At 47.0% G+C, this 23,676-nt stretch overlaps 2 protein-coding genes across 3 annotated transcripts in view; one reads left to right on the plus strand and one right to left on the minus strand.

The window, feature by feature from the left end:
• Positions 1-23,676, minus strand: part of ATP6V1A (ATPase H+ transporting V1 subunit A) — a 219,842-nt gene that overhangs the window by 182,855 nt on the left and 13,311 nt on the right. The gene's annotated exons all lie outside the window — the stretch shown is intronic.
• On the plus strand, positions 13,638-21,910 carry TRIM45 (tripartite motif containing 45). 2 transcript variants are annotated; one of them, XM_075764692.1, is made up of 6 exons: positions 13,638-14,133; positions 16,787-17,520; positions 18,491-18,620; positions 20,549-20,663; positions 20,886-21,012; positions 21,594-21,910. In XM_075764692.1, exons 1-6 carry the CDS (start codon positions 13,799-13,801, stop codon positions 21,743-21,745), a joined length of 1,593 nt encoding a protein of 530 aa, XP_075620807.1. In that variant the 5' UTR covers positions 13,638-13,798; the 3' UTR covers positions 21,746-21,910. The 2 variants fall into 2 exon arrangements, with proteins under 2 accessions (XP_075620807.1, XP_075620802.1); XM_075764687.1 differs by lacking the exon at positions 20,886-21,012 and having other exon boundaries at positions 13,703-14,133.

Below are 23,676 nucleotides of genomic sequence, written 5' to 3' on the forward strand. Positions count from 1 at the left end.
CTTTTGACTGTCTCATAGTCACTAATTCTTCTGCAGTTATATGAAGGAGACTGTGCAATGTGTTGCCTTGTTTGAGTTTTATTTTGGTTGTGAAATATTAAACAGTTGATAAATAGCTGAAGGTGAGGAGCAAGAGATGAAGTCCAGAAACAGATCTTGCTTTCTGTTTTTAAGCTTACATCCACTCATTCCAGTTTCTAGAGGGAAACTGAAAATTCTGTAGGTCTGACACTTTAACTTTTGTTTTCTGTTAGGCTTTGGGAGAACATACAAAGTCCATAAGGTCTTTTTAAATAGAAAAATCTCAAGAGTATTTCCTTCTGAAACCTTTGGCTGTTCAGAATTGCTGACTCCATTAAGAAGGCCATCTGGTGCTGTTGATTCATGCTGTCTAGGTGGGTGTTAAATGACCACCCCTTATGATAACAATGTGGCCCTACAGTTCTCATTTCACATGTATTCACTATGCTCTTAGCAATACCAGTCATCCCTATACTTATTGCAAAAGTTCTTGTATTATCCACCAATGCCTCCATTCCCCAGTGTGTTTCCACGTGCGACTTTTCCAGTAACTCTCTCATTACTATTTCAGGAACTATTAACTTTCGGTCAGGGATTACACACCATCCTTCATAATTTTTCTCTGCTTGAGTTACTTTCATTATCTGATTGTCCTTTTCAGAGTATTTTGGGGCTTGTTTTAATTCCTTTTATTTTTCTGGCCATATCGCCAATATTTCTTTTTCTGCCAGCTGCTTGGCAACCACATCCACTTTCCAGTTCCCTTTTGTTGTGGCTGTATTTCTGAACTGGTGGGCTTTACAATGCATTACAGCTACTTGTTTAGGCAAGTGTACAGCTGCTAATAATCTCCCTATTAATTGTCGATATTTAACTGGGGTTCCTTGGGCAGTCAATAAGCCTCTTTCTTTCCATATGGCTCCATGAGCATGAACAACACCAAAGGCATATTTCGAGTCAGTCTGTATATTTACTCTTTCCTGTAAATATTTTCAATGCTCTTATTAACGCAATCAGTTCTGTCTTTTGTGCTGACGTCCCTGTCGGTAGTGTCTCGGCTTCTACTACTTCGTCCTCTGTTACTACAGCATATCTGGATTTCCTTTGTCCATTTCTCACAAAACTGCTTCCATCAACATATAGGGTAACCTCAGCGAATTCCAAAGGTTCATCCTTTAAGTCAATTCGGCTGGAATATATCTGTTCTATAGTAGTTACACAGTCATGCATCAATTCTGTATCTCCTGGTAAGGGTAACAAGGTTGCTGGATTCAAGACTATCACAACTTTTAATTCAATATCATCTTGCTCCAGTAGAATTGCTTGATATTTCGTCGTTCTGCTGGGAGACAACCAGTGCCCTCCTTTTTGTTTCAATATTGTAGTCACTGCATGAGGGACTCGTACAATAATCTTTTGTCCCAAAGTCAGTTTTCTAGCTTCTTGGATAAGCAATGCCATTGCTGCAACAGCTTGTAAACATGAAGGCCATCCCTTGCTCACTTGATCCAGTTGCTTAGAAAAGTATCCTACTGGTATTTTCCAAGATCCTGTTTTCTGAATTAAAACTCCCAAAGCCGCATGTTGTCTCTCACGTACAAACAACTCGAATGGCTTTTCTAGGTTGGGCAATCCAAGGGCTGGCACAGTCATCAATGCATGTTTAATTTGATCGAAAGATTTTTGGCATTCTGGTGTCCATTTGAGTAGACTTTCAGTTCCTTTTACAGCTTTGTGTAAAGGTTTGGCAAGCAATCAAAAATTAATTATCCATAGGCGACACCATCTGGCTATTTCCAGGAATGCTCTCAATTCCTGCTTTGAGTTAGGCTCAGGTATTTGGCAAATGACCTCTTTCCATTCCATGCCAAGACTTCACTCTCCTTGAGAGATAGTAAAACCTAAATAAGTAACAGTAGTCTGAATTATTTGTGCCTTTTTCTTTGATACTCGATAACCTGCAAATCCCAGAAAGTTCAACAAATCAGTTGTATACTTTGCACAATCTTTTGATGCTGTTCCTAAAAGAATGTTGCCTACATGTTGTAGCAAGGTAACAGACATATTATTTTCTTGCCATTCCTTAAGCTCTCTTGCAAGTTGGTTTCCAAAAATAGTTGGGCTGTTTTTAAAACCTTGGGGAAGTACAGTCCAGCACAGTTATGTTTTTCTTCCTGTCGTTTGGCTTTCTCATTCAAAAGCAAACAGCTTCTAACTTTCCTTTTCCAAAGGGATACAAAAGAAAGCATCTTTCAAATCCAGCACCGTAAGCCATTGATCAATATCTTTGATTGTTATTAACAATGTATATGGATTTGCAACAACAGGATGTACATCCTGAACTATTTGATTTACAGCCCTTAAATCTTGTACTAAACAATACTTGTCAGCATGAGGTTTCCTAACAGGGAGGATAGGGGTATTATATTCTGACTGGCATTCTTGCAAAAGTTTATAGTCCATAAAATTCTTTATCAAGGGTTCTAACCCTTTCCTTGCCTCTAATTTTATAGGGTATTGTTTTCATCTTACTGGCTTTGATCCTGGCTTTAGTTCGATTTTTACCGGTTCTGCTGCTTTTGATCTTCCAGGTATCCCAGATGCCCATAGAAAAGGGTTCACGGCATCCAACACCTCTTCAGGGATTCCCAGGACGGCTTCTCTGGCTTCCTGCTGTAACAAAAAACCTCTTTGGGGATTTGCACATGAATATGATCACACTCAAAAGTTATCTGTGCATTTAATTTGCTTAACAAATCTCTTCCCAACAACAGCATAGGACAATCTGGTAAATATAGAAATTTGTGCATAAAAGTTTGAGAACCAAATCCACACTTAATAGGGTGGGAAAAGGCCCTAGTTTCTTTTCCTCCTGTGGCACCAATGATCGATAGTTTTTGATTACTCAATTTCCCTTTACAAGTGTTTAGAACTGAGCAAGCTGCTCATGTGTCTACTAAAAATTTTACACTTTCATTCCCCAACTTTAATGTGACCAGTTGTTCTGTTGGGGATACTTCCAAGTTTTCCCGCGGTCCCCTTCAATCCGAATCTTGTCCTAAAGTAACTCGGTCACTTTAGGATTCTCCTGTCCTCTAGCAGGGAGTCTCTGAAAACAATTCAGTGGGTATTCTCTTTTCCAATGTCCTTTCTGCCTACGTACTGCACACTGATCTCTTTTGAGACGATGGTAAGAATTTTCCTTACCTCCCTCGATTTCCAATTTTGCCCTCTTTGTTCCCATCTTTCGCCTCTCTGATTTCCTTCAGCAATTGCTGCTGCCAGTAACTGAGCCCTTTTAACTTGCTCTCTACTTTGTCTTTTCTTCTCTTCCTCTTCCCTATTATTATAAACTTTCTAAGCTGCCTCCGGTAATTTATTCAAAGACCTAGCATTCTCTCATTCAAGCTTTTGTAATTTCTTTCTTATATCTGGGTTAGATTGCCCAATAAATATATGCACTAACAACAAGGCATCTTCCCTGTCTGGATCCAAGTCTGAATATTTTCTTGCGGTTTCGCACAACCGCTCATAAAATGCTGACGGTGTCTCGTCCTTCCCTTGAAACACTTGACAAATTTTGGACAGATTTTTAGGCTTAGGTATAGCATTTTGTACCCCATACAAGATTAATCTCTCATATTCTGTTAACAACAGTCTCTGAACCATATTATTGGGATACCAATTGGGATTAACGGTTGGAAAATTATCTTCAAGTCTCCCTGCCTGGGCATCCTGTACATGTACTTTCTCTGCTTCTTCCTGTGCTTTAGACATTATCGTTCTCCGTTCTTCAGAAGTAAACAAAGTAGTCATTACCACTTTCAGATCTTTCCAATCCAGATCATGATTTTCTAAAATAGCTTGTAAAGTTTGTGTTGCTTTTTCTGGGTCTTCTCTGTAAGTCCCAGACATCTCTTTCCACACCTGCAAATCAACCACAGAAAAAGGTACTTTTACCCACACCGGTTCCACCACTGGTCCTACAGCTTGTCTCAAAAGTGCTTGTAATACAGCCCTCCCTCGTCTCATTCTCCCAGCAACTGGGCTGTATTGATCATCCTCAACATCCTGTTTTTCACTAGCACTGTCCAGTTTCTCCTCCTTTACATGGAGCCACCAGAAGTTAGACATCATCATCCTCATCCGCATCTTTATACTTATTACACTGTTTTCCAATACTGCATGTGGAACAGCAATGCTTTAAACGATTATATCTTTCATCCTCTTTTTTCTAATGACAACACATTAGTATCCTTAGTTACTAACCTGAAATCCTTTCTTGCCTTATAATCATTTCTTAAGGCAAAAAATAAATCAACATACGGTATGTCATCCCATTTTCCTTCCTGCCTACGAAACAACATTAATTGTAATATTGTATTATAATTCAGAGTGCCATTCTTTGGCCACTTTTCCTGATCATCCATCCATCCATCCACTGGCCACCATTGATTACAATATTCAATTAATTTGTTGCGCGTCAGGGGATCTCCCCCAAACTTTCTCCAGTGTTTCAATATACATCTCAATGGGGAGGCTTTTATAATCCCCCTTTCCATAAAAGATGTTACATTACCCATTATACCCAATTACCTGCTCTGGTGGTCACCACACAAGCGCAAGTAATACCCAGTAATACCAGCAGCTGCAATACCAAAACCAATCCGCCAATACGTGCTCTAAATGTCACAATTTACTTGGGGATTTGTTCCAATATTCGAGCAATATCTCTGCTTGGAGCCCTGGCAATTACTCACCGCCCCCTAGGAAACACTTCAGGGGAGTCCCTGGAAAATTTGTCTGGTACGCACTGGAGTTCCCCATCATGGTCCCAGCGGCAAGAAGAAATGGCTGAAGTTGAAGTCACTGTCACATCTGGGTCGCCAAAAACTGCTACCCAAAAAGTAAAACTCCCGAAACTTACTTCAGTTTAGAGAGGAGATACTGCTTTATTTGGTGCCAGGTGATATCTACAAAGCTAGCACACCTAACACTGGTTCTCTTGTCATATTTATACACAAATATTACAAAGATTACAAAGTGGTACACTCCCCATTACAATAGTTGGTTCATATTTCTTCATCTAGTATGCAAACTAGAACGCATGCTCAGTTCCTTTCTCTGCCTCTATCTTTTGAGTAGGTGGTATAATTTGGGTAGGGGGCTTATGGGTTGGTGGTTGCAGGGACCCTGGCCCAGATTACCTTTCACCTAATTTCTCACTACTGGTCCTGGTAAATGTTCACTAAATACCTCAGGAAGATAAGGATGCTCCTGGAGGCAATTAGCGTTCTCCTTTTCTGATAAGTAAAGGACCTTGAAGTATCTTGTAGCTCTTCCTTTTTATCATGATGTGTAACAGGTGCTCATTCTAAGAATTGTTAGCCTTCTACTTAAACAATGAATAGTTTCTTATCATGTATAATACAAGTAGGCCTTCATTACAGGCCTGTCTTTTTGGCTGCAATCATCTCAGTGCGTTAATAAAAATTTGCTGCTTTATTTATCTTAACCTTTTTCAATACTTTTTCTAAGGGTGAAATTTTTGTATAGTGCCATGCATTAAAATGCCTGAGGCTAATTAAACCCCATGGTATCCAAGTGCCTTGCTTTTGCCAAACTTTGGGATGTTATTACATGCAAATTGTTTCTCTGAGAACACAAGGTATAAGGAGTTTTACATAATTAGGGAAACTTCAGGCATACAGTTTTAGAGATGTTCCTCCAGAGAGCTGAAATACAGTGTCCGGATATTCAGATCAGCTGTGACGCAACACATGTTGCTTTGCAATATCTATAGTACAACATACAATTATTCCATTGTACTATCTACATGTGATCATACTGAGGTCTAACAAGCTTCTTTTTCAGAGGTTTATCCGCACATCTCTGCGGGAACAACTTATTTTGTGCCTTTGAATGGAAATACTGTAAACTGTCAAGGCTAGAGGAGGAATTCCATGCATCAGCACAACTCCTGTGGCTGTGTAAACCTAGTCCCTGCACTACCCTTACTGATCCCAAAGTTCTACGAACAAGATTTTTCTGTTCAAGCATTTGGGCTTGCACTTTTAGCCTGCCACAGAGATAAAGCTATGCCTCTAGGGACACAGTGGGATAGATGAAGTTTAAAAAAAAGGATCTACTGGATGGAAAAATATTTCTTCATAATGTATCCATGTAACAGTTAACCTGAGCAGGGGCAAGCCTGTGCTGGGCTTCGCTGAGCTGATGTGCAGGGCGGCCTTCGGGCTTCCTTGCGCTGCAGGACAGACTGAGTCAGCTCCTGTAACAGAGGAGCTGCAGGCAGCTCCCACTTGGTGATGGCACCATCTGTGTGGCCTTGCCTTTATCTAACAGCACAGCAGGAAGTTCCTACTGGAACTTCTCTTCTGTAAAAATGGTCAACAGAATTATTTTCTTGTAAGAAAACCATATAGTAGCTTCAGTGACCAAAAAGGAGCTTCTCTCCACGGATGGGATCTGTGCAGCATGCCATGGGAGAAATCCATCCAGGGTCCATCTGATGATGCATGAATTTGGGGTTCCCAGCATCTGGAGGGACGTAAGATTATTCTGTCTTATTAAAACAGTTATTTTTATCAAGCCATTTGTTGTTGGGCCTTTCTTGCTGAGATGCAGAAACGACCCTGTACCATCTCTCTCACCACACATGCTCACATATGCTTACTTCCTACCTCTTTGATTTGCTGGGGCCATGCTCTACTTCCACCACAGCCATCAGCGTTGCTTCTGCTGAGCAGAGCTCAGGGAAGCGCCTGGAAGCTGGAAAATCTCCGCTGCTCTGTGCGTGGCACCCAGCTCACGTCCCTCAGGTGTTGCATTGCATAACACACACACTGCATTTCGCTGTGATACTTCACTAGTCCAATTCTTAGGGAAGACCAAGGGGTGTCTGTCTGAGCCAGCATGCACAGCTCTATGAATACCTTTTCTCTTTACACGAGATTAAAGTGCAGGCACAAGTGTGGCGGCCCATTCTGCAGGGGCTTTCTGGGTCTGCAAATCCCTAAACATGGAATGAGATAACTAGAACAAATCTAGATCAGGTAGAAGAGAGGTACCTTATAGAAAACAAGGATGCGCAGGTTGGCTGGGAGGCATGCAGCTGCCGCAGTCACAGGTTTGTTGATTTGGAACTGTAGTCATGTTCCAGAACAGTCTCTCTGGCAAGAGGCCTGGGAATAATTTTTCACGTATTGAAGATGCCCCTTTCTGTGATGCACGTTTAGTGTTTTACATAGTGTTTGTTATCTAAAGAAAGTGAGAGCCACAAAGCTTTCTTATCCAATTTTTTAGCTAGGGAAACTGAGGCACAGGGCAGGCTGTGGAAAATTCCACATTTCCTAGTCCCAGCACAATACTGCCTCACCCATGGGCTTGTCTGAGAGATACAGTACCCCAGCACTGTGAAAGATGTGCATCTGAGTGGCTGCAAGACCAAGGGGTCCTGGGTCACCTCTGCTCTTAAGAAGCACAAGTTTTGATCACGGAAATCCTCATGATATTTACGTTTCCGCTGTTTAGGTGAGCACACCCCATCCTGACAGCTGTCTTGTAGATGGTCCTGTCCCATGGCAGGATTCACAAGGCTCCTGTTCTTTTGTCTTCCCTTCCGTGGCCCTTGAACACAGGGGTACTAACGAGAGGGGTCTTTGTTTAATGCAGAAGAAAAACCCAGAAGTCTCTGAAGAGAATCTCTTTCCTGTGCTAATAGCAGGCAGGTAGAAGTATTGCTATATATTCCTTGTACTTCAGTTCTTAGGCATCTAAGTGCATTGTCTCAGGAGCGTTTCTCCTGAGCTCAGGAAACACAGGTGATTCTCACTCTTCACTTCAAACCCACCAGTTCTCCAGGTGAGGAGTAAAAAGGTGTGGGGCGAGCAGAAAAAGGCAGCGCACAGAACAAGTGTGTGACTCCAGATTATAGCCAAGGTGCTTTTAACTCGCAGTAGCCTCCTTTCGCTGCAGAGAAACAGACCTCCAGCTCTGGGTAGGGTGGAGCTGAACTGAAGAGCTGCCAAAGCCAGGGCTTCTCCCGTGCCCCAGGCTGCAGAGTACAGTTACTTCATCATTAACAATTAGTCACAATCTCTGCTCTAGCCCCATCTTCTTGAGAACTGCTGGGGGCAACTGAGGGGGCACCAAAGAGGAAAAGGACAAGTGCCTCATTCCACCCCGGTGAGCTTCCCAGGCATAGTTTCAGCAGAAGCTTAAAAAAAGCAAAAAGACCCTTGTCTGTGTGATCTGTTCTCCCCACATATACAGGCCTCAATCATAAGATCTGTAGCTGCTCTGTGAGCAGCAGAACTAATTCAGCCCTGTTTTTCTCTAGATTGCTGCCCCATGTTTCTAGCTACCCCTCACCACCATAACAGCTACATCCCCTACTGTAATATCCTCATGTCCCTCATTGTGCCAGCAGTGAAGGGAAAGCAGAATGGGTCTTTTGTCTTCTCAGTGTGAGCATTAAGTGTCTTATTTATCAATCTTCATTTGCATGTAGGAACATACTATCTTTCAGCTCACTTCCCCTGTCTCAAACATGGCTGGAGAGGATGTAAAACAGGTTACTGGCCTGGCAGATCACATAAAACTTGGTTCCTTCAAAAACCTGGCTTGAAAAAATATCTGGTTTCATCGTCCCTTCAAAAAATGTAGGCAGGATTCAGGAGAGATTAAAAAGAATATATATAGCAGGCAGAAAGCTGAAAGTGGCAGCAGGTGGCTGGAAAGCTGCAAGGAGGAGGGGACAGAAAGAATGCCTGGTCAGAAGCCACAGTGAGGGCCAAGTGCACAAAGCCAGTGCTGCTGGGTGGTTTAGCTGCAGCTGCTTTTGTCTTCAAAGAACCACTGCCAACCAAAAGGGATATTGCTTGACCACCTCAAACTCTGTGTTTCCTGTTGCAAATCTGGACAACAAGAGAGATCCAGCCATCTCTTTTGCTGCTTGCTTTCTGTGTTTCATGTGTTATCAGATCTCTGCATGCTATCAGCTTCCTGTCTGTTATTTCAGGGTCAAGCCAAGCACCTGTGTGTGGTGTTTGCGCCTCTTCCATTAGTCAGTGAGTGACATAGGTTTAGTCTGCCAGGTGTGCTGTTTTGCTGCATGCTTCCTTCACCTCTCCCAGGTCACACTGCAATGGCCTAAGTCCTTCTGCTGGAGCATGGGTTTGATGTGTGACAGCAGCTTACGGAAATGTACTTCAGAGTCCAGCATGAAGATGAAGAGTCTTGAGTTTCAGTTTAGTTTAGACCCTTAAACTCAACACCAGCCTGGAAAAGAAAAAGCTACTAGCAAATTGAAAAGAGAGAGAGCAGATGAGTATATGTATGAAGGAAGATGTGTGCAGGGCAGAAGTCCTCCCTCTCCATCCCAAGCAGTGTCCCCAAGCAGGGGATCAGTGTTGTCTTTCTGCAGCAGCTGTCACATTCTCCCATGCTGTCAGCTTGCAAAAATTGTGTCATGTGAGCCTTGGCCTGGGGCAATGTGCTCGTGTGCCCTCCGGCCCAGCACAGGCAAAGGTCAGCTGGCACCTCCTTTTCCCAGGGCAGGCTTGCTCATTCCAGTTTCATTCTGCCATGTTGGAGAGCCGTCCTACTCCTTCATCTCTGACGGGAGTGACCTTTGCCACCTGATAGAGAAGAAAGAAAAAGTGACAGTTGTGTGGCCTTACAAATAGGGCACTGTCCAGTAGCAAGGCTGCTGCAGGAGTGAAAGGAGATGCAAACTCAACCCACAAGTTTGGGCTGAGATAGGGACACCTGAAGCCAACTGAAAGCATTTTCTTTATAACTAGGGGCACTCAAAAACTGCGTCTGAGACACCATACATTCAAAACCTGGAGCCAGGGGATGGTCTCATTCTCAGAGAGAACATGAATGCCATATACATTGTACCCAGCCATGGGTACCTGTTTGTTAGCAGATTTAAACTTGCTTCACACCTTGTGCTGAGGGGCAGGCTTGGATGTGTGCTGGCGTAAGGAGAAAGAGGCAGCTTCATCCATAGACATGACTATGCCTATTCTGTCTGAGCCTGCAACCCTCCCGTCCCACCTATCCTCACAACCGCACCACACGGCTAATGAAAGCAGGTGGGCTGGGCATGGCATCCTTCTTGGATGGACCCTGACATCCTGGGCAGGCCAGGCTCCCAGGAGGTGGGGGATGCCTCAAGCTCTGGATGGCCTCAAGTGGGGTAAGTGTGGGTGCTCACACTCCGAGAGCCCTGGGGCATCAGGCTGGATGCAGAAAGCAAGGGCTGGGGAAGACACCAGCCTCGGTAAACCAACGCCTCGGTAAACTGACTGATAATAATAGACTCTTGGACCAGTAGCTGAAAGAACAGTATGGAAATACTCCTCCCACCAGTCAAATGCCACATAATTTTAAATGCATGTTTAGCTGAATGAGGAAGAGATTCTGCCTAGGTTGGGAGACATTTGTAAATCTTTTGTTGGGTTTTCCAGGTGAGGTTGCTGTAAACTGGAAGACCTGTCAGCTGAGTGGCTGGGGAATAGACAACACAAAACAGTTTGCATGGATACAAGTAATGGCACATCAAGTACTCCCAGAAGACCAGCCTGGCGGCTCTGCCATGTTCAGAGAAGTCTCTGAAACACAGTAGGTCCCAGGGCTGATAAATCCACAGTAAAACTGGACTTGCTCGTCAACTGGAAAGGAACCAACTGTCTGTTCCACTTCTCTTTTCTTTGTAAACTCCTCAACTTTCCACTTTCCTCTGGCTGCCATTAACCCCGGCCATGGCACTTCGACAGTTTCTCTGTTTTCTGTCAACAAGATTTCTCATAATTTCTTTCTGAATAACTATCAGAGCTTCTTTTGTATCATGAGTCATCTTGGATGTTTCTGCAAGCCCAGGGATTTCAGGCCTCCTCCTCCCTGTCCTGTTGACTAATGACTTTGGCTTCACCACCTTTTCAGTTCATTTCTTATGGCAGGGTATCCAGAAACAGGTCCCTAAAATTAATGGAGTAGGTAGGGCCAGGGAAGCATGAGGCATCCCATTCCAAATGCAATGAATGGTTTATAGCCACACTACTCACAATGAATCTAGGAAGGAAATTATGCTTTAAAGATTATTTGGTACACGATAAAAAAAGTTTTACTAATATTTCTTCAGAAAAATATAAACAGGAAAGCAGCATAAAGCTCTCCCCAGAATGGGCTAATTAGCAAATACAATAGAAACATTAGTCAAGAGTCCTTGAAGGGAAGGGGGAAGGAAAACATCAAATCTTCCATGTCTCTGTGTGATGATGCAGTGCTTAATGGTGGGAAGTGAGAACAGGAAAAAGAGGAAGGAACTGGCAGGGAAAGTGCGGTAGGGAAAGAACAGGTCACCCAGAGCAAGTACTCTCAGAGGCTCTGATAGACATCTTTAACAATAGGAGCAGGAGAACAAGTTTGAAGTAAAATAAATCTTGGGTCAAATGAGGATAATTAGCCATTGTTCAACTCTCATGAAATGTGGCAAAAGGAAAACATTATTGCTTAGTGTAATTTTAATGACACATTTTCATTGTTTCATTTTTATAACTATGCTTCTTTATTGCCCATCAGTGTTTATAAGTTAACACGTTCATTTTTCATCCTTACATTTTGTCCAGTTACTCAGCAAACCTGAGTAACCCAAGATGGGAGAGGGCCTCCCAATCCAATTCTTGCAGTGCTTTCCAGTCCAGTGTTTTCTGGAAGATATTCACAGGGCACCAGCATACATGTCCACTGAGTTGCCTTCCACAATTTAGGACTTGGTGGCATAGGGGCTTCCTCCACTGAACTGGCAATTGCCAAGAAAGCAATATTATAGGAAAAGTAACCAAAACCGAAGTACGAGTTTGTACTAATGCAGCTCTTGTTTCACAGGCCACTGGGTTAGCTTTTTTTTTTTTAATCCATCATTTCTACTTCTCTTTTCTTTCTCTGAGTCTCATGAGGCTCTCGTGACCATTCTCTCCGGCCCATTTCACTGTGACTTCCTCTAGTAGTACAGAGGTTGCTACTGCTTCGTGCTAATGACTTGTGGAGACATTACTCAGCAGTGATCTGTCCTGTGCTCCAACCTGATCAGCCTCAGGGCAGATGATGGGATCAGATCAGCCACAGCTTATTTCACCATTTCTCTGCTGCGGTTCTCTAGGTAGCTTGTCTTTTCTGTGCAAGGGCGACATTATAATTTTTCTCTCATTTTCTTCCCACACCCATGCTTACAGTGTTATTTGCTATTCCTTCCACCAACATGATTAAGAGAACCAGTCTTTCCTCTCTGCCACAATATCTAGTATCGCTATCAAGTCATCTTGTCTCACAATTACTGCAACTTCTATCCTCTTTAACCTCCGCAGCAACCACTTCCCTCGCAAATAGTTAATCTGAAGGAGGCTGCTAAAGCATCTGTCTTTTTTTGATCAGCTTCAAGGTTGTTAAACACTTGATTGTGACCTAAAACCTTGGTCTCATATTACAACATAAAAGACACAGAAATGTTTGAGTGTATCACATGAAGAAGACAATGTCTGTCTCAAGCCATTATGCATCAGAGGAGTGTTAACATCCATTACAGATTAAGTATTTACAGATCAGTAGGTTTATATATTTTGCACTTGGCAGTCCTAAAAAAAACTGACTAGAGATCTCCCTTGCTTGTCGATTTTTCATACAACTTAGGGAACTTAAAATCCGTAAGTCTGAAATGGTATTCAGGTCATGTTGGTATTCAAAAGGGCCATCAGGAGAGGTCAGGTAAAATAGCCGCAGTCCTACGCAAACTAATGGAGAAGCTGGTACAAAGTTCAGTCATGAAGGGCTGAATGCAGCACGTTATCATTAGTGCTAGTCAACATGGTTTTATAGAAAAGAGCTTTTTTCAAAAAGATAAATCTGATTTCATTCTTTGAGGAGCTTACAAATCAGACTGATAAAAGCAATCGTGTAGATACCATCAAAGTCGAAGGAGCTTCAGTCAGGACTTCGAAGACATTCTGATTTCAAAGCCTGCCTTCTACAAAGTGAATCAATAGAGCCATCAGCCAATTTCCGTGGGCAGTCACGGGGAAGCCTGGCTGTGTTGCATTATTTCTATTCAAGTTTCTCTGAGATTGCTCCTCTGTTGTTCAGCAAGTTCCCTGGTGATCAGAAGGAAAAACTGCAAGTGCCTGAAGGCATGCGGCAGGCAGGCAAAGGGTCTGCAAAGACCGCCTGCAAAGGCTGCTCAGAGGCTGCCTGCAGAGCAGGCTCCGTCAGGTGGTGAAGTCTTGAGCTGGAAGAACTGGAAACACAAAATCTACCCACGGCAGCGTGGGGAACGAGGCCGTTTCCCACATGATCGGCTCGGAAAAGACAGGAGCTGCGAGAGGCGGCAAACAGCTGGGGAGGCTCCTCAGTGCCTCGGCGAGGACGAGGACAAAGCAGGCTGTTGGGTGCCCTCTGCCCGCCTTTGCCTGTCCAGTCCCGGAGGAGGAGCCCCGGGGGAGGGGCTCACCGGCACCGGTCGCCCTTCACACCGCAGCCCCGGCACCTCTGACAGGAGCCGGCGGCAGAGGGCGGCGCCGGTTCGGGTACGACACTCCCCCCTCCGCCCCCCCAAACCGCCGTCGCCCCTAGCAACGGGGCAGCCCGCGCCCAACGGCCAGGGGCGGCGCGAGGCCCGGCGCGAGGGGGCGGCGCGCGGCGGGATGCTCGACCGAGCGTTCCTGCCGAACGGGGCCGCGGCGGCGGGGCTGCCGGCATGTCCTCCGGGCCGCGCTGCCCGGTCTGCGCCGAGCCCTGGGTCTCGCCGCGGCTGTTGCCCTGCCTGCACTCGCTGTGCGCGCCCTGCCTACGGCGGCTCGGGACGTTGGGGGAGCCGGGCCGGGCCGTCGCCCGCAGCGTCCTCTGCCCGGTGTGCGACGCTGAGGTGGCGCTGCCCCCCGGCGGCGTCGGCCAGCTCACCCCCGACTACCTGGCGCTGAACCGCGGCGGGGCGGCGGCAGCGGGGTGCGACCTCTGCGCCGACGGGGCGGCTGCGAGGCGGTGCCTGACCTGCGGGGCCGACCTCTGCCTCTTCTGCTGCCAGGCCCACAGGTGAGGGGGCGGCGAGGCCCGGCCCGGCCCGGACTGGGCCACCTCGCCTCGGGGTGCGCGGGGCGGCCTTCTCCTCTCAGGCTGCTGGAGGGCAGCGTGTGGTCGGGTGGAGCAGGCAGGGACCCACGCAGAGCTAGCCAAAGCAGTAAACTCACATGCCTTCCAGTTTCTTCAGTCCCTAGTGGGTTTTTATGCTCCCCGGAGGATGCTCTGTACTCAGGTGGGGACCGGCAAGCTGCTGGCAGTAGGTCGGTCAGACCTGTTCAGGTGAGGCCATTAAGTCCAAAATCAGGCCACCCTTTGCCTGTGATGGTGCCCGCTTGCTGGTTGGCATCTTGGTTTAGCATCACTGGGCAAGGAGACTGACAGTGCTCCAACAGGCGTGGGTGTGGGTAGAGTACTAGCAGGACAAGAGCCTCGCTGTTGTGCTGTCCCACTTTGGAGAAGGCACATCTCCCAAGGGAAAATGGGGAAGTTAAGTGGCTCGTCTGCCTCTCTCCACCTCCAGAAACGTTTACTATGTGTATGTGCAAAGGCACCCTTAGGTGAAGTGAAAGGAGATAAACAGAAGTCCTGACATCAAGCCTGCCTACTGTGGTTGCTGCCTCCTCATGACTGCCCTGCGTGCTTGCCTGTTAACTGTTGTGTCCATGTATCTTGTGTGCATTTTCAGCATTTCTGTGAGGCTGGGAGCCTACAGCAGTAACACTGTTGCGGCAGTCACACTATTGCTTCGAGTGTCCCTGATATTGCAGGGTTTTTTTCTCTTGGAATACGGGAAAACTGAAGAACTGCCAGCAAAAGAGAGCTGTTGTACCTCATAGAGGGTCATGTCAGTAAGGCAGGAAGAAGAGGTGACTGCAACAGAAGTAGGAGCTGAAGAGGGTCACAGTGGCCATTGAGCAGAGCAGAGGACAGGCAGCACTATGAAAGAAAAGTGATAGGAAGTCTGAATGGCCTTATGAAGCAAGGAGATGACAGGCAGGGTCAGAAAAACACTCAGTAAGACTAGCCAGGAAAGCCTCAGCCTGGGTTAATCAGCTCAGCCTATTCCCTCCACGTTTGCTGTTCCTTTCCACTTGATTAGCAGATTCTTTCCCCAGAAAGAACTGAGGCATATTCCTCGCTGCCCTGCCCCCCTGCAGATACTGGTGCCTGTGATAAAACAGCTTAGACTCTTAGTTACCTTTCCACTCCGGGCTGTAATTTTCAGCATACCATTCTGATTAGCTAATGCCTCATACCCCATGCAAGCTGCTGAAGAGTGATAAACTGAGACCTTGAATAGCAGCCTGCTGCACTGACAGAAATAACTGCAGAAGGTATAAAGCAGTAGAAAATTTGTCCCGATGACCCGCTTCCTACAGTATTTACTGATACCATTTTTTTACCCCACTAGCATCTGCAGACTTGCACCTGGTTTAGTTGATGGCAGAGCAGAACAAGGGCCAAGGAAAACCATTTTGAAATTATTTCCTGGTGTGTAGGGAATATATCTAAGGATCTGAGTGCCACTGTTGAGCTCCTTGGAATAAGCAAGAGGTCTTAGGTTGAAGTCAGGGAAGTGTGAATTTGAAGGGTGTTATGCAAATAATGCTAGAAGGCTTTGAAAATGTGCTGGACCCAAGGGAAATTAGTGGGAAGTGAAAACAACAGTGTAAGGGCCATGTCCTGCCCTGTGATGAGGTTGCTTTGTGTTGCCAGAGCAACTCTATAGACCTTGGTCCTCGGAGTATTTCTTGGCTTATGGCTTGGAGCTCCCATCGCAACCTGCAGAAGGCATTAGTGCAGGAGACAAGGAAGGAGAGAAGGCTTTTACATCCTGCTCAATAACTAGCTCCCAGTGTCCAAAATAGCATAAAATGGATATATTCTAGTGCACCTGTAACATGGTGGACCATTCACCTGTGACATGGTGGATGTCTGGGTCATAACAGGTTCTTTGTGTCCCATCCTTGGTCTCCTCTGAGCAGGACCTAACCTGGTGGCCAGAAGGAAATGGAGTTTAACTTTCAGAATATTAAATGTTTTGCCACAGACTATCTTCTGGCAGTGGCCTGAACTAGATTTTCCCCTAAAGAATATTAGAGCTCATTTGCCTCAGCAGATTTAGAGCTGGTGAAAATCATTGGGCTGATGGCTGAGGAGCCTGGCACCTCCCGTTCTTTTCCAGAAGTGACTGTCCATGAGTGACTCTGTTTTGAGGCACCTCCTGCCAGCTCTCACTTTGCAGAGCGCACCGCCCTCCTGCTGCCTTTGTCACAGTGGGCTCTGGAGGTAATTGCAACTATCCCACTTCTGTCATGCTCCATGAAGGGGCTGCTGGCAGTAGCAGCCTGACAGCCCATTCCCTGGTCTGTGTGTGGCTGTGGTGGGGCATGCGATTCTTGTGTCTGAAAATAGTGCTGACTGCATGCAGGGAGCCTGACAGCAGCCTCTAATGAGCTGCTTGCAGATGCTGTCCTCTTTTGTGTGGAGCCTTGTCCTCAGGGGACCACAAGTCCCTTTGTGCAGAGTGGATTTCAGTGGAGACAGGAGGGAGTGGTGCATACTGTGACTTGCAGTCTGTACAGAGTAGCATTTGCAAGGGGTCTCGGCTGTCTGCATTTCATATCTGACATGCCTAAAGTGATGTGTGGTTGCTCCCTTCTAGGAGACAGAAGAAGACGGCCTCGCATGCCGTGACGGAGCTGGAGAACACTGAGGATTGCAGCCCGGCAGGGAAGCCTCTCTTCTGCCCTTCCCATCCCACAGAGGAGCTAAGGCTGTTCTGCGAGCAGTGTGACCAGCCTGTGTGCCACGACTGCGTTGCAGGCAGGCACCGGCAGCACCCCTATGACTTTACCGGCAATGTCATCCACAGGCATGGGGATGCCCTGCGGGAGCTGCTGAAAAGCACCCAGCAGCACACGGGAGCCCTCGAGGATGTGCTGAGCCAGATTGATGACATGGGCAGTGCTGTCCGCAGTCGCGCAGAGGCTGTGGCCACAGAGATCTGTCTGTTTGCCAGTGGGTATGTGAAAGCAATTGAAGAACACCGGGACCGGTTGCTGAAGCAGCTGGAGAACTTGAAGGTGCAGAAGGAAAACCTACTGCACTTGCAGAAGGCTCAGCTGCAGCAGCTGCTGCTGGACATGAGGACAGGCGTGGAGTTCACAGAGCGCTTGCTGACAAGCGGCTCGGACCTGGAGATCCTCATCACCAAAGGCGTGGTGGCGAGCCGGCTGGCAAAGCTGAACAGCATTGCTTACAACACCCACCCCAGCGTGGACGATGGGATCCAGTTCTCTCCCCGTGAGAAGGCAGGGCAGTGTTGCGGCTATGAAGTTTTTGGGGCCATTCTCAATAAAGTGGTTGATCCAGCCAGATGTACCCTGCATGGGGAAGGTAATGGGGTGCTGTACAACAGCTGAAAGGGAACGCACTGCTCCCTGAAGTCACCTCTCCGTTCTCTGTACCCACGTGGTGTGCAGCTTAGGGCACTGTTGGCTCCCTGCTCTCCCGGCGTTGACTAGGGGCAGAGGTGGAGTCCTGCCAGAGGCTGCATTGCTTGCTGAGGGCCTATGGGAGCCGTGCTGGGCAGGGAGCCAGAGACCTATCCCCGTCCAGATGTACAGAGCATACTGGAGCCGCTCTCTGCGACATCACTGACCTCAGCGTGGGGCTGAGGTGTGAGGAGAGGAACCCTTAGGCCCAAGGCCAGCTTACTCAGGATAAGAATGGTGCCTGCAGTGGCAGGACATGATGCTCTCCCAGTGGCCCCAGCTGTTGTGCATGGGCCCAGGCAGAATCCCCTCTGTGGCTGAGCAAGTAGGTTCATTCCCCTTACAGCTTCTGCTGAGATTGCCGTAGGAATAACTGGCATCAATGGTTTCATGGGTATTTGCTTACTAAGGATGTGGAGCAGGGCCAACAAAGAGTTCAGTAATGGCCTGCACAGGGCGGATGAGACAGACCCAGAATTCCTTTGATACCTTCCATGCCAAACTGTAAGTGCCAAGGTCTCTGGGCCTCCACACTGCACAGTAGGGCTGTTTGTCTTCCCTCCTGATTGCATGGTGCACCTTGAGGTCTTCTGGGAAGATGTCAGATGGGCTCAGAGGGGCAGGCAGGAAGACCACCCTGGTGCATACAGACCTCCAGGCTAAGCCTGCCCAACATCTCTTGGCACCTATGACTGCACTCACTCCTGATCCCCAGTCATATATTTACTTTTCCCTGTGAGCGGAAGGAGCTTTACACCCCACCAGCAAAGTCCTGGCTGTGCTCTGATGGGACTGCAACACTGCAAAATAGGTGGGAGGTGGCAGTCATGGCTGGTGTGAATCCTTTCTGGTCCTATTTCTCTGCCTTACAGATCTCCACAGTGTGCGTCAGAACCAGCTGACTGGCTTTACCCTGCTCTGCAATGACACCACGGGGGAGCGGATGGGACGAGGAGGAGAGGCCGTGTGGGTCACCATCACCCACAAGGACAAGAGAGACTGGTGGGTATTTCACCTGAGAACTCTCCGGTCACTGGGTTTGCCTTTCTGCCTCCTTTACCGTGGCTCCCTCCTTGTTTGGGCAGGTGGGAGGACATGCTTCAGCATGTGGGTCAGAATCTGTAGGGGAAAAGGCACTAGTATTCTTCCCACTGGTATAGCAGGGCTTCCCACTGGTTGTATTTGGCTGTGTGGAGCTTGACGGTGTTGGCTCAGATTTGTGTTGAGTCTTTCAGTGATTTGGGACTTCTTAAAGGATTGAGCTCTCAGTGGGTGTTAGACATTGTCAGAGTGAGCTGTGGCTGCTTCCCACCCCTACCAATAGACACCCAGGGCTCCTGCTTTTGTTAACACCTAATGAGCGTAAAGCATAGCAACCCAGAAGGGCTGTCCTGAGTCAGACAAGACAGTCCACCAAGCCCAGGAGTCTCTGGCAGTTAAGTGCTTAGTTCATGTTCTGGAGAAAGAATCTGTGTCAGGACTTCATCGTGTTTTCTCCTGTAGTTACAAGTGTTGAGCACTTTAACATGCTCAGAGGTTTTCTAGCAAAAGCAGGGAAGATCACACTTAAGCTTCTAAGTATTTCCACAATGAAAATGACCAACCAGAAAAAATGATTTTGTAACTGTTTGCAGGCCACACTTGGTACTATAAAGCAGCCAGGCACAAATGCAGAACCAGTTGGAGGTCAGTTCTTAAGAAAAACATCTATTTGGTTTTCTAGCACATATGATGCAGCTGGAGCAAGATGCCAGTCTAACTTGTTCCAGGATCTGCTCTTGGTGGGATGACCTGATGAAAAAAGAGACAGGATGCTAAAACTCCTTGCTATGGGGAAGTGTTGACAGGGCGTACAGAAACAGTGCTGGTGCACAGTGCACAGATGCTTATCAATCGAGCATCATTGTTCAAGAATATTGCTCCAGTGTACCTTCCTTCCTTACGTGCTCATACGATGTAGGAAGGTGCGCACACGAGGATTATGCAGGTTTTGTTTGGTAGGGTAGAGGTCGCTGTGGCCACATTAACTCAATGTCTTGTTCTTGCATGTATGCAATTGCTACATCCGTTGCTGAAAGCCTTCTGGCTTTGGGTTGAGGCACAGCAGCTACAGAAGAGGGTGAAGTATCACCGCACAGTTCATGGCAGGAAATGATGTAAGCAGCTGCATTGATGTTAAATGGTGGGGGGTGGGGAATACAGCCTGCAAATCTGGAAGATTATAAATTGTCATGTCATGGGGCACAAGAGACTAATTAGCGGGGATTAGGAAGAACACCTTTCTCTATGCAGAGCTGCCTGATAATTGTCTGTGGAAAGCTCTTTCCATCTTCCTGTGAAGCAGGAAATCAGTCCCAAGTAACTAGCTGATGCTTTCTCTCTGCACTGTGTGAAATTCAGCGAGCGTCACTTTGGAAAGGGAGAGTTTACCAGCGGAGACCTAGAACTCCTCAGAGCATTGAAAAGAAGGGTTGGGGTCATTGAATTTGGGACAGTGGTTAAAGTGATTCAAACCTGCCCTTTTTATGTCCTGTCTTATTTGTGGGCTCTTCTGGAGGTAACTGCTCTCTGAAGCTGTGAATTTACCTCATTTCTGAGGGCTCTTATCTGATGGGATAATCTGACCTGCAAGTGTGCTGTCTGTCATCTTCTGCACTTTCAGCGCTTAGGGTTGCTACAAATCCTTGCAGTGCAGCTAGCTTTGTGTGACTTCCTTTGTATGGTTATTGCAGCTCCCAGTAGCAGATGTGTGTGAAAGCTACTCAATGCTTGAGCATTGCTCGTGCATCCTGTTAAGCTTGCTTAAGACTTGCAGCTGCTGAACAAGGCTGAGGATAAGGAGCTGACCACAAATCTAGACCAAGCGGTGGTTCACATGTAGAGCAATTTTCTGCCAGTCACCAACCTCTTCGACTTCTCTCTGTTCATAGCGCAATCAAGCCAACAGTGTGTGATAACGCTGATGGGACCTACCATATTTCCTACAGCCCTGAGGAGCCAGGCTTGTATACTGTCTGCGTCTATGTGAAAGGGCAGCATGTACAGGTAGCATTTCTTGTTTCTCTTGCACTGCTTCTTCTTTACCTGCTTTTCTTTTCTAAGCGTTTGCTTCAAATCTTTCTAAGGATTGCCTCTACCACTTAGCAGTTTAAGACTGGGCTTAGTGGTCTGTGACTGACAGGATCACTCGGTTGGCTTTTGGAAATGCAAACACAACATCTGATAGCATCCACTGCAGCAGTCTCTCTGCTTGCTTGTCCTCTGCAGGGCTCTCCGTTCACTCTGATGGTGAAAAACAAGTTCCTTGAGCACCAAGGAGTGTTTCACTGCTGCACCTTCTGCTCAAGCGGAGGGCAGAAGGCTGCTCGCTGTGCCTGTGGGGGGACCATGCCAGGTGAGTGCTTAGCTTTCCCCACACTTCTCAGTGAGGCTAAGCAGCACTGTGGCCATGCTGTTCCTGTTCCAGTGCTGGCATGTTGGGAACGTCTGGGCTGTGTCACACAGTGCCCAATGCTGTCCTATAGAAAAGCCTCACTCCTCATTTAGGACAAGAATTCAACTCCCTTATTTGTTTAATCCCAGCTAGCTTTCCTGTCCTTAACCTGCATGTGTCATTGTGTGTTTTGCATGTTTTAGTGTAGAACCATTCTCTTCCTTTTTCTGTGCTCGATCTGTATCTAGCTCCGGCCACAGTCACCAGTGGCTGGCACAGGGTTCTGCAGGCCTGTGTCTTGTATTACTCAATAGGCAAGGGGATGGAAGTCTTCAGCTTTCCCCAGTGACTGGAACAGGGAGGTCCCCCTCTGCGGTTCTCCTTTCTTTAAAGAGCCCTGGTAATTTTGGCCTTTAATATGCTGTGCTCTCATCAGTGCATGACTCCCCATCTTAGAGAAGTACTGGGGCTGAAGCACTCTCTGAAAGCCTCTGACACACTGGGATTTTCTGGCCCACTTTTGGTTGCCTCTTCTCTTGCAGGTGGGTACCAAGGCTGTGGCCACGGACACAAAGGTCACCCTGGCTGCCCACACTGGTCGTGCTGTGGACAAGTGAAGAAGAGCTCGGAGTGTTTGGGAGGGCCTCCCAGCAACACCCCACAGAGGAGTTTCCTCAGGACAGTGGTGCTGTGAGCAGCCAGGTGAGCCCCTGCAAGCCCAGGGCACTGCTACTGGCTGCTGCATGAGCACAGACCACGAGGATCCCCATGCATAGCCTTGCTGCCAGAAAACAACATTGTGATGGGTGCGAACTCAGAAAGAGGAATGAGGGAAAATAAAATTGTGCCTTATATACCACCTGGAGCTGTGTATGCAAAGTTGTTTTGTGCCTGAACAGGAGCAAACACTGAGCGCTTACACTTTCAAGGACTCAAGGCCTGTGAGGTCAGGCTCTAAGGGGAAACTCAATCTGAGCAGTTACCTCACAGGGGGGTCAAGATGTGTCTCATTCTACAGGATCAACAGTCTCTGCTGTCCTTGAAGAGGCCAAAGCTGCTTGTTGGGGCACATTCCAAAGGGTTTGTGTTTGTGCCTTGGAAAGGCTTGGCAGCCTGAATATGGCTTCTGCCTCCCTGTTAGATGTGCGGTGCATATAGCACAGTCACACTCCTGGGAGCTGCTGTTGTGTTCGCAGCTCTTCTATTTGCTCCGAGTAAGCTGTAGTCTCTTTACACCCTCCCTGCAAAGGAAGAGCAAGGCGGGTTAGTAATATATCTGAAGGAAATCCAAGGAAAAGCCATGGTGCTGATGGGAACAGGAATTAGAATGTTATTCACCCAGTCTGTAAGTTCTCGTGGAGATGGTGTGGGACATAGCACTGCTGGGGGTGATGCAGGAGCACCCAGCTCACCAAGGGAAGTGGACAGTTTGAGCATTGGTAGGAGCCATAGGCACAAGTTTGCAGGTGTCTGTCCTGAACTGGGGCAACTAGGCAAGAGTGGCAGAAGGAGAGGGAATACAGCAAAACTGGATTTGGCTCGTGCAGTCTTGGCAAGACACTGTTTTTGGAAGGAGAACTCATCCCTTTTTCCATAGGGGAAGGGGGATGTATCTCCTGGGCTTGTACGCATGCTGCCAACCCATAGTTGGGGAAATGGCATCTGTGATGAGGAGGAAGAGGCACTTTACTGGAAGGGCAGCTGCTAACCTGCTGATTGCTGCCTGCCGCTTGCCTGGGTGCAGCAGGCACCCTGGATACCTTCCTGAACAAAACACATTTGTGTCATTGAGACTGGGAACGCTACTGCCCTGGAGGTAACCTTGCTAGTAGGTGTGTGTTGCTGCGGGCTCCTAATACTGCCTGGGGAGCTGGGGACAAAAGTCTGACTGTTGGTCATTTGGGGAGAGGAATGCTGCTCCAGTGTCAACAGTAAGGACTGGTTCTTGCTTTCTGGCTGATGATAGCTGGCTTGTAAATAGTAGAAACCTGTGCTGTCTGTTTGCTCAGACCTAGAAGATTCTCATTTGTTCGTTCCTCTTACAAAGCCAGTTTTGGAACTACTTCTTCCCAGCAAAGGAGATAGATACGCAAATGCTGTTTATAGCTTTCCATTAATCATCCAGAAAGGGCTGTCAAACAAACCAGGGAAGGTTAGGCAGTTTAAATCTCCAAGTTAGGCAATTTAAGTCTCCAAGTTGCGGACTCTGAAATTTCAAAGTGAAAGTTTAATTTGAGTTAACCTTTAATGAATCAAACAGTAACTCATTCTTGTCCATGCTATGTGGAGAGTCAGTGCTTGGTACAGAATGTGATGTGAAATGAAATGCCTCATTTTCTGTGTTCTTCTGTGTCTTGTCCCCCTACCCCCTACATGTGCATTGTTTGTTTTTTCTCAAGAGCTTCCATGCTGTGTTGCAGAGGGAACACATAAGGATGGCACTACCTTCTAGGCACATAATTGCTGTCTAAAAACATCTTAGTCCTCTCAGACAGAGGAATGTGTTTTCTCTTTGTGTTAGGCATCCCTTACACACCCTGTCGCTGACATTTTCCAAGAAGCTGTTTGTAAGAATTGCACCAGTGAACATATAAACCCTATAGGGAACTGCAGTGAGCTTGGGCT

This window comes from Balearica regulorum, chromosome 1 (assembly GCF_011004875.1).
Source record: "Balearica regulorum gibbericeps isolate bBalReg1 chromosome 1, bBalReg1.pri, whole genome shotgun sequence".
Lineage (NCBI taxonomy): Eukaryota > Metazoa > Chordata > Aves > Gruiformes > Gruidae > Balearica > Balearica regulorum.

Coding starts and splice junctions, on each gene's coding strand:
- TRIM45 (XM_075764692.1), top strand. CDS start 13,799: ATGTCCTCCGGGCCGCGCTGCCCGGTCTGCGCCGAGCCCTGGGTCTCG. Junction 14,134..16,786: donor TTCTGCTGCCAGGCCCACAG/GTGAGGGGGCGG, acceptor GCTCCCTTCTAG/GAGACAGAAGAAGACGGCCT. Junction 21,013..21,593: donor CTGTGGGGGGACCATGCCAG/GTGAGTGCTTAG, acceptor CTTCTCTTGCAG/GTGGGTACCAAGGCTGTGGC.